Source organism: Mobula hypostoma, chromosome 22 (genome assembly GCF_963921235.1).
Source record: "Mobula hypostoma chromosome 22, sMobHyp1.1, whole genome shotgun sequence".
Classification (NCBI taxonomy): domain Eukaryota; kingdom Metazoa; phylum Chordata; class Chondrichthyes; order Myliobatiformes; family Myliobatidae; genus Mobula; species Mobula hypostoma.
This window is the reverse complement of record NC_086118.1, coordinates 7,840,274-7,853,137: the sequence shown is the minus strand read 5'-3', so window position 1 is coordinate 7,853,137 and position 12,864 is coordinate 7,840,274. Positions and strand designations below refer to the sequence as shown.

The 12,864-nt window shown below is 45.0% G+C and overlaps 1 protein-coding gene across 1 annotated transcript in view; it reads right to left on the bottom strand.

The window, feature by feature from the left end:
* Positions 1–4,035: 4,035 nt before the first annotated feature.
* The window catches only part of LOC134336621 (melanin-concentrating hormone receptor 1-like), a 30,598-nt gene continuing 21,769 nt past the window's right edge, over positions 4,036–12,864 (bottom strand). The window contains 2 exon segments of the mRNA XM_063030964.1: positions 4,036–4,120; positions 9,059–10,007. Of these exon segments, the coding sequence (XP_062887034.1) occupies positions 4,036–4,120; positions 9,059–10,007 (1,034 nt within the window).

Below are 12,864 nucleotides of genomic sequence, written 5' to 3'. Positions count from 1 at the left end.
TGAGAGAGAATGAGAGGGTAAAAAGGAATGTAAAAGAATGAGACAGTGAACAAAATGGAAAGTTAAAGAGAAAGCAAAGTAGAAGATATTTTATAACTTTCAGAGGCTATGATGGGTTTACCAAGTTCAGCATAAAACTAATGGAGAAGAATCTGCCCCCTGTGTTTTCACAGAGAAGAGGCACTTAATACCAACCCCTTTGCCTGAACTACAATCTCTCAGCTTTCTATCACAGAGCTTTTCTTATTTGTTTTTCAGTCTCTTTGCTTCTACATTCTACATTTCTGCAAGAGATGACAAACTCCTGGATTTCTAAGATCAAATATCTTTGCAGAAAGAATATTACTTGGTAATATTGACGTTTTTTTCTCCACAGATACTGGCTGATCTGTCCAGCATTTCTAGTGTTTCCTGTTCTCAATTCAGCACCTCTTGGCAAACATAAAAACTCCTCAGAACTGCAGTGGAAGCAAATCATCCTCAGCTCTCAAACGAGTGCTGAAGAGGTCAACCCATCTGAGACCCTGATTAGAATGGATCGCTAGATAGGCACATGTTGGAAGGGATTTTCATCTCCCACATGCTTAGAACTTGGGCATATTTGCATATTCATCCTTGTGAAACATCCTCACAGAATTGCTCCCAATCATTTATATTCTACAAATCAGAATTGTTGCAATTAACTTTGAACACTTACAGTAAAATGAGGAGGTATTTGATGAGCATCTTTTCATAAAAGCATATCCCTTTAAGACAACACACATCAAAATTGCTGGTGAACGCAGCAGGCCAGGCAGCATCTCTAGGAAGAGGTACAGTTGACGTTTTGGGCCGAGACCCTTTGTCAGGACTAACAGAAGGAAGAGCTAGCAAGAGATTTGAAAGTGGGAGGGGGAGGCAGAGATCCAAAATGATAGGAGAAGACAGGAGGGGGAGGGATGGAGCCAAGAGCTGGACAGGTGATTGGCAAAAGGGATATGAGAGGATCATGGGACAGGAGGCCCAGGGAGAAGGAAAAGGGGGAGGGGGGGAAAACCCAGAGGATGGGCAAGGGGTATAGTCAGAGGGACAGAGGGAGAAAAAGTAGAGAGAGAGAAAGAATGTATGTATATAAATAAATAACGGATGGGGTATGAGGGGGAGGTGGGGCATGAGCGGAAGTTAGAGAAGTCAATGTTCATGCCATCAGGTTGGAGGCTACCCAGACAGAAGATAAGGTGTTGTTCCTCCAACTTGAGTGTGGCTTCATCTTTACAGTAGAGGATGCCGTGGATAGACATATCAGAATGGGAATGGGATGTGGAATTAAAATGTGTGGCCACTGACAAAATGATATTACACAAGTGATCACAGAACAAAGATTTAGGAACAGTGAGGAATACAGTTACACCCATTATTAAATGCTGCAATCATCTCATCTAATTCCTGAGATAGAAAAAATAATGTATAAAGTTAATGCCATTTTTGGCCTCAAGAAGGCTGCAGTATGAACAAGCACTTTAATTAGAAAACCAGGTAAAGGACATGCGGCAGTTGTAGAACAGAATTTCAGTACATAGTTTCCTGAAAGTGACATCACAGGTAGACAGAGTGGCGAAGATGGTTTTTGCTGCACTGGCCTTCATTGATCAGGGCACTGAGTATAGAAGTTGGGATGATATATTGTAGTTGTACAAGATTTTGGTGAGGCTGCATTTATAATGCAGTATTATGTTCATTATAGTCATCTTCTTATACGAAGGTGTGTTTAAACTGAAAAAAGTTACAAGGGTGTTTCCAGGACTCAAGGGACTGAGTTATAGAGAGAGGATAGGCAGGTTAGTGTCACGTGATGGGCAACAATAAATATAGGAATGAGTCAGGTTTTATAAAAACAAACAAACATTTATTAAACTTTGCTCAAAAATAGCGAAATGTATTTAAATGACTAATTTAACCGGAAGTTAACTGCTATACGGAAACTCTGGAACAGTTCTTGAAAGGGTAAAGGCGAAAACAGTTCTTAAAGTGGTAAATTCGAACACAATTCTTAGAATGGTAAATTTGAAAGTCCAAGAGATTTATACAGTCAATTAGGAGAGACTTTCCTGAAGTAAAGAATTCCTCGAAGACACCATGTTACTGCCGATCCCAGCCGGAACCTGCCTTATCCGCAGGATTCACGACGACGGAAATAAAATGGTTTAAAGGCACTGACCTTTTTCCCCTGTAAACTAGATACTGCACAACCTTTTCTGCTGCTTTTAGCAGAGGTTATCTCATGCAGATCACTCTTACTTGTACGAATTCAATAATGGTCGATCCTCACCAAAAATGCCGAACGACTCCTTCAGGGTCCCATCTTCACTCTCCAATAATACTGAAAAAATACATCAACAAACCTGGCAGCTATTGGTGCAACTGCCGGTCCAACTCTTCTGTACCTTACAATAGAAATTATAACTCCATTTCAAAACTACACTGTGTCATGAGACTAATACACAGCGTAGCAGAGTATCTGACTAACGATCTAACTGAAAGCTAACTGCATCACCAGGGGACTACCCTTATATATACCTGTTGAGAACAGGTCATCACATGACCTCACATGGGCGGGAAAATTACATCATGTGACCACCGCAAGACCATTACATCATACTCACAAGACAGTCACAAGATATCCATGAGGTATGTAACAATGGACCAGTTGGCCTGAAGGGTCCGTTTCCCAACTGATGACTCTAGGAGGATGAAGAGAAGAATCTGTCTCTGAGGAGGCCAATCAGATGGGCAGGGGGAGGCGGGGTGGAGTGAACTGACACAGGGCTCTTGCCTGCCATCGTGTTCAAATAGTCATAAACTGGAGTGGCTGTTAAGAAAGATATTCACCTTGACTCCCCCAACTAAAGTACTCAAGAGCAGATACTGGAGACAGAGGAATATAGTCAGACTCCACAGCAGTCATGGATCATTAGAGACTCAGATCAACGTGGAAAGAGGGAACTTCTTACCATTGCCCACCCCCCCCCCCACATCTCACCACCTGCTCAAAAAGCAAACCTGATGCTGGACGTGTGCCCATACAGAGTATCATAATGTATCACAGGCAGTACTGATATGGCTAGCACTTGGTTCATTCTACACACAAAAAGCACAAGAGCACAATTTAGTCATCAAATGTGGTTACAATAAATGTGTCCTATCAGCTACAATTCCATAGTAAATTTCATGCTTATCGTTGACAATGTTTCCATCAGCTGTACTATAACTAACACTCTCTCATTCACCTTCCCACTTACTCCCCCTTGATTTCCACAGGACATCTCTTTCATCACACTGGGATAGTGTCAGCATGAGCAGACATTAAAGATGCTCTTCATCATCTGGGAATCACGAATCCCACTAAAGTGACATATGACCAACCCCACATTTCGTATTGTGCAGGTTTCCTTCCATCTGTTCATCCCTGTTGGGCTTTGATCTGAGTTCTGCTGAGGGATGGTGGGAAAGAGGGAAAGCTGATTGCTGGAAAGTTTGTCAGAGGCTCCCCCACTTCACTAAGTGTACATATATATTCTGCTTCAGTGTGAGGGAATGGTCCATTGTGTCCATGCCAGGTCCCAGCAATACAGTCCCATTTGTCCTTTTCCCCTGCTTATTTCACTGTACCTGTCTCTTACTCTCCCTCTCTCTCACACTCTCCTCTCTTTCTCTCTCTCTCACTCTCTCTCCCCTCCTCCCTCTCCCTCTCCCCTCCTTCATTCCTTTGCCACTTACCTATACAAGGAGCAATTTATAATAACTATCTTAGCTACCATCAGTTTTTCAGGAAGGAAATGTTGGTTGCCTTTGCACATGAGTGGGGTTCAGTAATGCTTCTGACATTAACAATTATAAGGTGAGATCAGTTCTGACAAGGTTTCCAAAGTCTTTTGCTTCCTAGAGATTTCCTCAGTTATTTATACCTTCAAATCAGTATCATGAGTTTGGTGGAATTAATGAAAGTAGGATATCTTCTCTTGGGATATATTTCAATGTTCACCACTGGATGGACCATCACTGAACTGTGACTGTCACGGGCAAAACACTTTGTGAGAACTCTCCTGTGAAATGGGTGCGTTGAGATAGTTCGCTGGTCAGCCTGTGTGACGAGAATACACATAAAATTAAGATGTTTGCTGGCCTGGGTTAGCATCAGTGACATCAGCAAGTGGTCTGCCACCTGCCCTCAGGGGAAGGAGAGATAAGGAACAATGGAGCAGCGTCTGGAGATGTGTAATGAAGGGACGTGGGAGAGAGAGCTGTCTGGAGCGGCTCCCCCTTTGAACCCTTAACTGTTTGAAGTGATGGACAGGCGATACCCCAGCAGGGGGATAAAAAGGGACAGGTTCGCTAAGGCAAGACACACGCCACCCAAGGTAACAAGACCCTGGAAGCGGTACGCTTCTCACGAGTTGGTGAGAAGTACCGGACAACGCACAGGGTGGAAAGGTACGATCAGCGGGAACCCGGTGTGTGTCCGCCCTTGCCTGGGTGCCGGGTTCACTGCAGAGGATCGACCGCATCTGGAAGAGGGGTCACAGTCGGTGACCTCAGGTGACATCACCAAGGACCCGCCCAAAAGCTGCTTGTGAGCCATCTCGCCGGTCTGTGAGTGAAGCAGTGTCTGAATGATCAGTTGTTCCTGTTCTATCTCTCTCTTCCCCAACGTTGTCCATCGCCAGGGCAACGATTACTGCGAACTGAACTACTAAACTGGACTGAACTTTGAGTCACTTTTAAATTTGGTCATTTACCCCTAGACAACGATAGAGCTTGATTGATGCTGTTATCTTAATTCTGTGCACATGTGTGGTTATCATTGCTGAACTGTTGCATTTATTATCCTTTCGATTACTGTGTTGCTTGTTTCTTTAATAAAACTTTCTTAGTTCTAGTACTCCAGACTCCAACTGAGTGATCCATTTCTGCTGGTTTGGCAACCCAGTTACGGGGTACGTAACATAAGTGGGGTTCTCGTCCGCGATTTTGAACGCTAAATTTGGGACGGAGTAAATTGATTGGGTTAAAATTCCCGAAAGAAAGAAAAGACAAACAGCAGAAATGGAGGCTGAGGAATTTATAAAGGCGCCGACCTTGGAGGCATTAGAGGATGCCAGGAAATCGGAATTGATAGCTGTGGCCAAACGGTTGAATCTTGCTAAGGTGAAGTCGACAATGAGGAGAGAGGAGATACACAGAGCTATTGTAGAGCACTATGTATCTAAAGGTGTGTTTCCCCAAGGTGAGCTGGGGGTGGTGTCTATTGAAAAACCTGCTGGAGACGTGGTACAGGTACAGCTTGAAAAACTGAGACTCGAGCACGAGTTCCGGGTACGGCAGTTAGAACACGAAGAGAAGCAGTTAGAAAGGCAGGAGAGAGAGTTAGAAAGGCGGGAGAGAGAGAAAGAGGTAGAAAGGCAAGAGAGAGAAAGACAGTTAGAGAGAGAGGAGAAAGAGAGGGACAGAGTTAGAGAGAGAGGAGAAAGAGAGGCAATGGGAGCGAGAAGAGAGAGCGAAACAGAGGGAAAGGGAATTTGAGCTGGAGAAGTTAAGGATAAGGGCAGAGCAGGGGCTCGTGCCGAACCAAGGTGGAGGGTTCCGGGCGACCCAGGAGGTTAGGCTGGTTCCCCCATTTGACGATACCGACGTGGATCGGTACTTCCTCCACTTCGAAAAAGTGGCTATAAGTCAGGAATGGCCGAGGGATAAGTGGGCTGTGTTACTTCAGAGTGTACTGAAAGGGAAAGCCCAACAAGCTTACTCCGCTTTATCCGCGGAAGATGCGCAGAAGTATGAGGTGGTGAAAGAGGCCATCCTCAGGATTTATGAGTTGGTCCCGGAGGCACACCGGCAGAGGTTCCGGAATGCGAGGAAGCGGTGGGACCGCACGTATTTGGAGTTTGCCCGTGAGATGCAGACATATTGTGAGCGTTGGTGCGCCTCAAAGGGGGTAGAGGGGGATTATGACAGACTGCTACAACTGATCCTGATTGAGCAGTTTAAAGGTTGTGTCCCTGAGGGTATGAGACCCTACCTCGATGAGAAAGAGGCAGCCACGTTAGCCGCAACTGCTAAGTTAGCGGATGAGTATGCGTTGACGCATAAAATGAAGTTTTCCCCGAGTAAAGGCTACCAGAAGGGTAGTCAGGACGGCGGGGAGAGTCCGCCGGAAAAGTCAGAAAGTAAGCCGGGGACTAGTGAAAAGGATAAGGTAGACCGGGAGCAGTCTGGTAGGAAGTCTCCTGGGGTCGTCTGTTATAATTGTGGGAAAGCCGGACACTTTGCGTCCAGGTGCTTTGCCCCAAGGAAGGAGACGGGGAAAGGAAAAGTGGAAATTTTGAATGGCTGTATTGAGCTGTTAAGCGAACCGCTAGGGAAGGATAGGTCTGAAAAAGTCCAGGAAGGGCGCGAGAGGTTTATCTCGGCCGGATTGGTGTCAGTGAAGGAGGGGTTAAAACCAGTTCCAGTGCGGATCTGGAGAGACACGGGAGCGTGTCAGTCACTAATACTGAAGAGTGTATTAGAGTTTAGCTCAGAGACCCAGACTGGGGAGGTAGAGGTCAAAGGTGTTGGGGAAGGGACAGAGTCAGTCCCTTTGCACCAGATACACTTACAGAGCAACCTGGTCTCTGGACGAGTCACGATCGGGGTGAGGTCCGAATTACCGATGAAAGACGTGGAAGTCTTGCTCGGTAATGACATCGCCGGAGGAATCGTGTTCCCAGTCGTGAGATTGACAGGTCAGCCTGCCAGCATTGAGGCCCCGCCCATGGACTCACAGGTTCATCACCGGCCCGCGATAATGAATTTAGCTGAAACATTTCTGCCAACCTTGTAAGAGACGGGGTGTAGTGAGATAAGAGGTAGTGAGGGAGCCGGGACGGACGTAGCAGTAGCCAGGAAAGAATTTGTGCAGACGCAGGAGCGAGACGAGGGGCTGATGGGTTTTGCAGAGACAGCTCTCTCTGACACAGCCTTGACAAGGGAACTCGTAGGCTATTGTGCGGAGGAGGAAGTGCTAAAAGGGAAATCAAGTACAGTATCCGCAGATGAGGAGTGGGGGGTGGTGCAAAAGAGTTATGGGGATGAGGTTTTTAACATGGCCCACGAGGTACCCCCCAGTGGACATTTTGCGGTGCTGGAGGAAACAGTTGGTGGAATCATGAAAGAGATTTACCGGCTGCCCAGGGGGAAGAATGTTATTGATCATGACCGACGCGAACTGAGACGGTCACCGGCTTTTGATATGCTAACAAACCTAGTCGGTGTTAGTGTGGAAATCAATGAAGCTAGGGGCCCCCTGATAAGAGGAAAAAACCATTTTGAAAAGATTAGGATGGGATCGATCAGATGGGAGAAGGCTATTGTTTTGGCCAGGTCTACTGATAAGGTCTCTCCCTTAATCCCCGAACAAAGCGAATCTTTAGAAGTAATTAAACGACTCGCACCCGTGTGTTTGATTGTCCCGAGGAAATGCAAAGAACTGGGACGTTGGGTGATGTCTGTTACAATAGGGCAGCCTAGTAAAGAACACGCATATATAATGAGTAATTCAGTGACTAAAGGGCTGATGAACACAGAGGTGTGTATTGGCAATTTAATACGGCTGTCTGAAGCCAGCTTGATAGTGAACCTTGAAAAAAATGAATTCGGCCACACGAGGGTCACTTACCTGGGAATTGTGGTGACACAGGGGCAGCTGGCAGTGATGCAAGCTACAGTGCAGGCTATCGCTGACCTCCCAACCCCGACAGACAAGAGGGCCCTCAGAAGGCTCTTGGAGATGGTGGGGTACTGCAGGAAGTTTTGCAATAACTCTGCGGTCCATACCCGTCCCCCTCCTACTAAGCCCTTGCGAGAGAAAACTGAGTCGGAATGGGACGACCCTTGTTATTGTAGTCCGGGACAAAGCCAAATGAGAGGTTACATTGATTGCAATTCATCAGTGTTTTTGGCCACTATGAAGTTTGCTGAGTTGGAGCCTGGTCTAGGGGATTATTAATAACACGTGTAAAAGGAACAGAAAATGTGATGACTGTCTGTCAAGGTGTGGACAGCTTCAAACTCGCTGTGTTAGCCAAATAGCTGTTAAAGATGTATATTTGTGTATGTATCAAATAATGTATTCATGTTTGTAATTTTTACCTCCCGGTAAAAATCCTTAAAGGGGGGAAGTGTGACGAGAATACACATAAAATTAAGATGTTTGCTGGCCTGGGTTAGCATCAGTGACATCAGCAAGTGGTCTGCCACCTGCCCTCAGGGGAAGAAGAGATAAGGAACAATGGAGCAGCGTCTGGAGATGTGTAATGAAGGGACGTGGGAGAGAGAGCTGTCTGGAGCGGCTCCCCCTTTGAACCCTGAACTGTTTGAAGTGATGGACAGGCGATACCCCAGCAGGGGGATAAAAAGGGACCAGTTCGCTAAGGCAAGACACACGCCACCCGAGGTAACGAGACCCTAGAAGCGGTACGCTTCTCACGAGTTGGTGAGAAGTATCGGACAACGCACAGGGTGGAAAGGTACGATCAGCGGGAACCCGGTGTGTGTCCGCCCTTGCCTGGGTGCCAGGTTCACTGCAGAGGATTGACCGCATCTGGAAGAGGGGTCACAGTCGGTGACCTCAGGTGACATCACCAAGGACCTGCCCAAAAGCTGCTTGTGAGCCATCTCGCCGGTCTGTGAGTGAAGCAGTGTCTGAATGATCAGTTGTTCCTGTTCTATCTCTCTCTTCCCCCCACGTTGTCCATCGCCAGGGCAACGAATACTGCGAACTGAACTACTAAACTGGACTGAACTTTGAGTCACTTTTAAATTTGGTCATTTACCCCTAGACAACGATAGAGCTTGATTGATGCTGTTATCTTAATTCTGTGCACATGTGTGGTTATCATTGCTGAACTGTTGCATTTATTATCCTTTCGATTACTGTGTTGCTTGTTTCTTTAATAAAACTTTCTTAGTTCTAGTACTCCAGACTCCAACTGAGTGATCCATTTCTGCTGGTTTGGCAACCCAGTTACGGGGTACGTAACACCTGATAGATGTGCTTCCTTCTGCATCACTGTTATCCACCCGGACCTGCTGACGAGCGGATTGGATCGGCACCAGAAAACGCCACTTGAAGGTCTCACTCAAGGCGAGGTACAAAAAGGGGTTGATACAGCTGTTAGCGTAGCCCAGGCTGATGGCAAAGTTGTAGGCACAGAAGAATGTGACGCTTGGCTTCTCAATCCTTAGGTGAACCAGTTGAAGGATATAGAAAGGTCCCCAACATATGAAAAAAGTTGAACAAATGGCCACTGCCATCCGGGTCATTTTCCTTGTTCTCAATCTTATACTTCACTGTGGTAGTGGGACCACGGTTGTAGACATGTGCTGAAGGATCTTAAAGTAAATTACACAGATGATAACCAGAGGGGTGGCAAAAGCCAGTATGAATTGGTAAAGTGTAAACCAGTAGCTGTCAGTGGCTGGGTTGGGCAAAAGTAAAGCACAACCAACCGAGCCGTCGGGCCGTAGCACTAATCCACTGTACAGCCACACTGGGATGATGGTTAAGAAGGACACCAGCCAAACCAAGCAGATCACCAAGGTAGCCATAGATGGTGTACGCATGTAGGTTGATTTCAGAGGGTGAACTATGGCCAGGTAACGATCAGAGGTCATTGCAGTCAATATATAGGTGTTGGTGACCTGGCTGTTGCTGTCTAAGCTGGTTATGATGGTGCACATGACTGCTCCAAAATGCCAGGTTCCATTCCCAACAAGCTGATGAATGAGGAAAGGCATTCCCAGGAGAAACAACAGATCAACCAAGGACAGGTTGAAAATAAATACATCCGGCACTGTGTGCTTGTACCTCAACTTGGTTTTCCTTACTATGGTGTAGATTACAATGGAGTTGCCTATGATGCCCAAAAAACTGATGATCCCAAATAGGCTTGGCATGATAACGTTGGTGTATGGTGTAAACTGCTCTGCTCCTGAAACACAGAGAGATCAAACATTTCCATTTAAAACAGTTCCTAGATGCACTTTTCTTAGACACATACTACTTTCAGTTCTAAACCAGGTATCAGACATCTCCCAGAACAGCTACACAGAATGAAGAAAGATTCTGCACCACACCCAGGTGGTAACCCTATGGTGAACTTATTTACAGAATTGGGTTGCTGTTCTTTCTCATTGTATGACCTGAGGGCTAAGCTTCTTCTTCTTCTTCATCCAAGCAGTTCAATGGTGCCTTATTAGTTTGCGAGTTTCCATTCACAGGAACTCAGGTTATTTTAAAAAGTTTAATCATTTTTCAGTATTGGGATCTGGGAAAAGCCAGCGCTTCTTGCCTATCTACTAATTTTTACTATTTTTAATATTTAATATTTGTAATCCAGGGAGTGGGAAGTGCAGAATCAAATATCGCTGTGATGATTGTACGTTCTAGTACCAATTGTTTGACGACAATAAAGTATAAAGTAAGTATCTCCTATTGTTGCATACAAGTGGTGACTGGCATCATTCATCAGCTAGATTTAATTTCACAACGTGGAGAACAACAAAGGTTCACTGTTTGAGGCACTTCTGACAAGGACTCTAAGTCCATCAGTCAGTGGTGCAACATATTGCTGCTACCTTGAGAATGTCCTTGCAAATGACTCTGCCTGGGTTTTTGGAGTTTCAGAGGAAATTCTACTATAAATAACTTGGCAAGTTTCCTTTTGACTGAGTGAATTTTAATTCCAAATTGCCTATGACTCTTTACAACTGTGAATATAGTGAGTGCCCTTCTGTTCCATTTAAATGACTAGTGTCTCAAACTGTTTATTGATCATGATTTTCCTTTGCTGATACCAACATGAGCTTAAAGTTTGTTATAACCTCTGATTTAACACCATCCTGATGAAGATAAGGTGCCAATGCATGATCCCATTTCTCTCAGCAAAGAACTGAAACATCCACAGATGATTCTCAACACATTGAGCTCTTCCAGCATCTTGAGTGTCCCTTCAGATTCCAGCATCTGCTGTCTCTTTTGCCTTCCCAAAGATGTTGCCTGGATTAGAAGTCTTGTCGCTGATTGTATTTTCCTTTGCATTAATATCTTATATGGCAGAGTCTTTCAAACTCTTCTCTGTCTTGTATAAGTTAAATAAAATTTATGCTTATGTCATGAGTTTTGTCTGAAGCTACATGCTTGTGATGTTGCTGCAAACAAGTTTTTCATTATACCTGTACCTCACCATTCTTGTGCATATGACAATGAACTTCACTTATCTTGAAGGTGTCACTTACGCCAATTGGTCAGATATGGTGGTTTCTGTGGTGCCTAAGAGAGGCCTGGGTGTCTGTGCTTGGGAAGATCAGATTTTCAGGAGGGTATTGATACCCAGTGGGCCAGGACAGGGATGCAGTGGGAGGCCAGATTTTAAGGTGATGCATTGGACCATCAATGGTCAGCTTGGTGCAGTCGATGGAGCCAGCTAAGGATCGCATTTATGGTGAGAGTAGGTGGAATTATCAGAAACTTGAGTTAAGTGAAATTCTTACACAAGACATGCCCGCAAAAGGTTCAATGCTCCGTGGAATTATGATGTTGTAGCAATTAGTGAAACTTGGCTACAGGAGGGGCAGGACTGGCAGCTTAATATTCCGGGGTTCCGATGTTTCAGATGTGATCGAGGCAGAGGAATGAAAGGTGGGGGAGTAGCATTGCTTGTTAGGGAAAATATTTACAGCAGTGCTCAGGCAGGACAGATTAGAGGGCTTGTCTACTGAGTCCTTATGGGTGGAGCTGAGAAACAGGAAAGGTATGGCCACAGTAGTGGGATTGTATTACAGACCACCCAATAGTCAACGAGACTTGGAAGAGCAAATCTGCAGAGAGATAGCAGACAACTGCAGGAAACATAAAGTTGTGGTGGTAGGGGATTTTAATTTTCCATACATTCATTGGGACTCCCATACTGTTAGGGGTCTAGATGGTTTAGAGTTTGTAAAATGTGTTCAGGAAAGTTTTCTAAATCAGTATATAGAGGGACCAACTAGAGGGGATGCAATATTAGATCTCCTGTTAGGAAACGAATTAGGGCAAGTGACGGAAGTCTGTGTAGGGGAGCACTTTGGTTCCAGTGATCATAACGCCACTAGTTTCAATTTGATCATGGACAAGGATAGATCTGGTCCTAGGGTTGAGGTTCTGAACTGGAAGAAGGCCAAATTTGAAGAAATGAGAAAGGATCTAAAAAGCGTGGATTGGGACAAGTTGTTCTCTGGCAAAGATGTGATTGGTAGGTGGGAAGCCTTCAAAGGGGAAATTTTGAAAGTGCAGAGTTTGTATGTTCCTGTCAGGATTAAAGGCAAATTAAATAGGAATAAGGAACCTTGGTTCTCAAGGGATATTGCAACTCTGATAAAGAAGAAGAGGGAGTTGTATGAAATGTATAGGAAACAGGGGGTAAATCAGGTGCTTGAGGAGTATAAGAAGTGCAAGAAAATACTTAAGAAAGAAATCAGGAGGGCAAAAAGAAGACATGAGGTTGCCTTGGCAGTCAAAGTGAAGGATAATGCAAAGAGCTTTTACAAGTATATTCAGAGCAAAAGGATTGTAAGGGATAAAATTGGTCCTATTGAAGATCAGAGTGGTCGGCTTTGTGCGGAACCAAAGGAAATGGGGGAGATCTTAAGTAGGTTTTTTGCCTCTGTATTTACTAAGGAAGCTGGCATGAAATCTATGGAATTGAGGGAATCAAGTAGTGAGACCATGGAAACTGTACAGATTGAAAAGGAGGAGGTGTTTGCTGTCTTGAGGAAAATTAAAATGGATAAATCCCCGGGACCTGACAG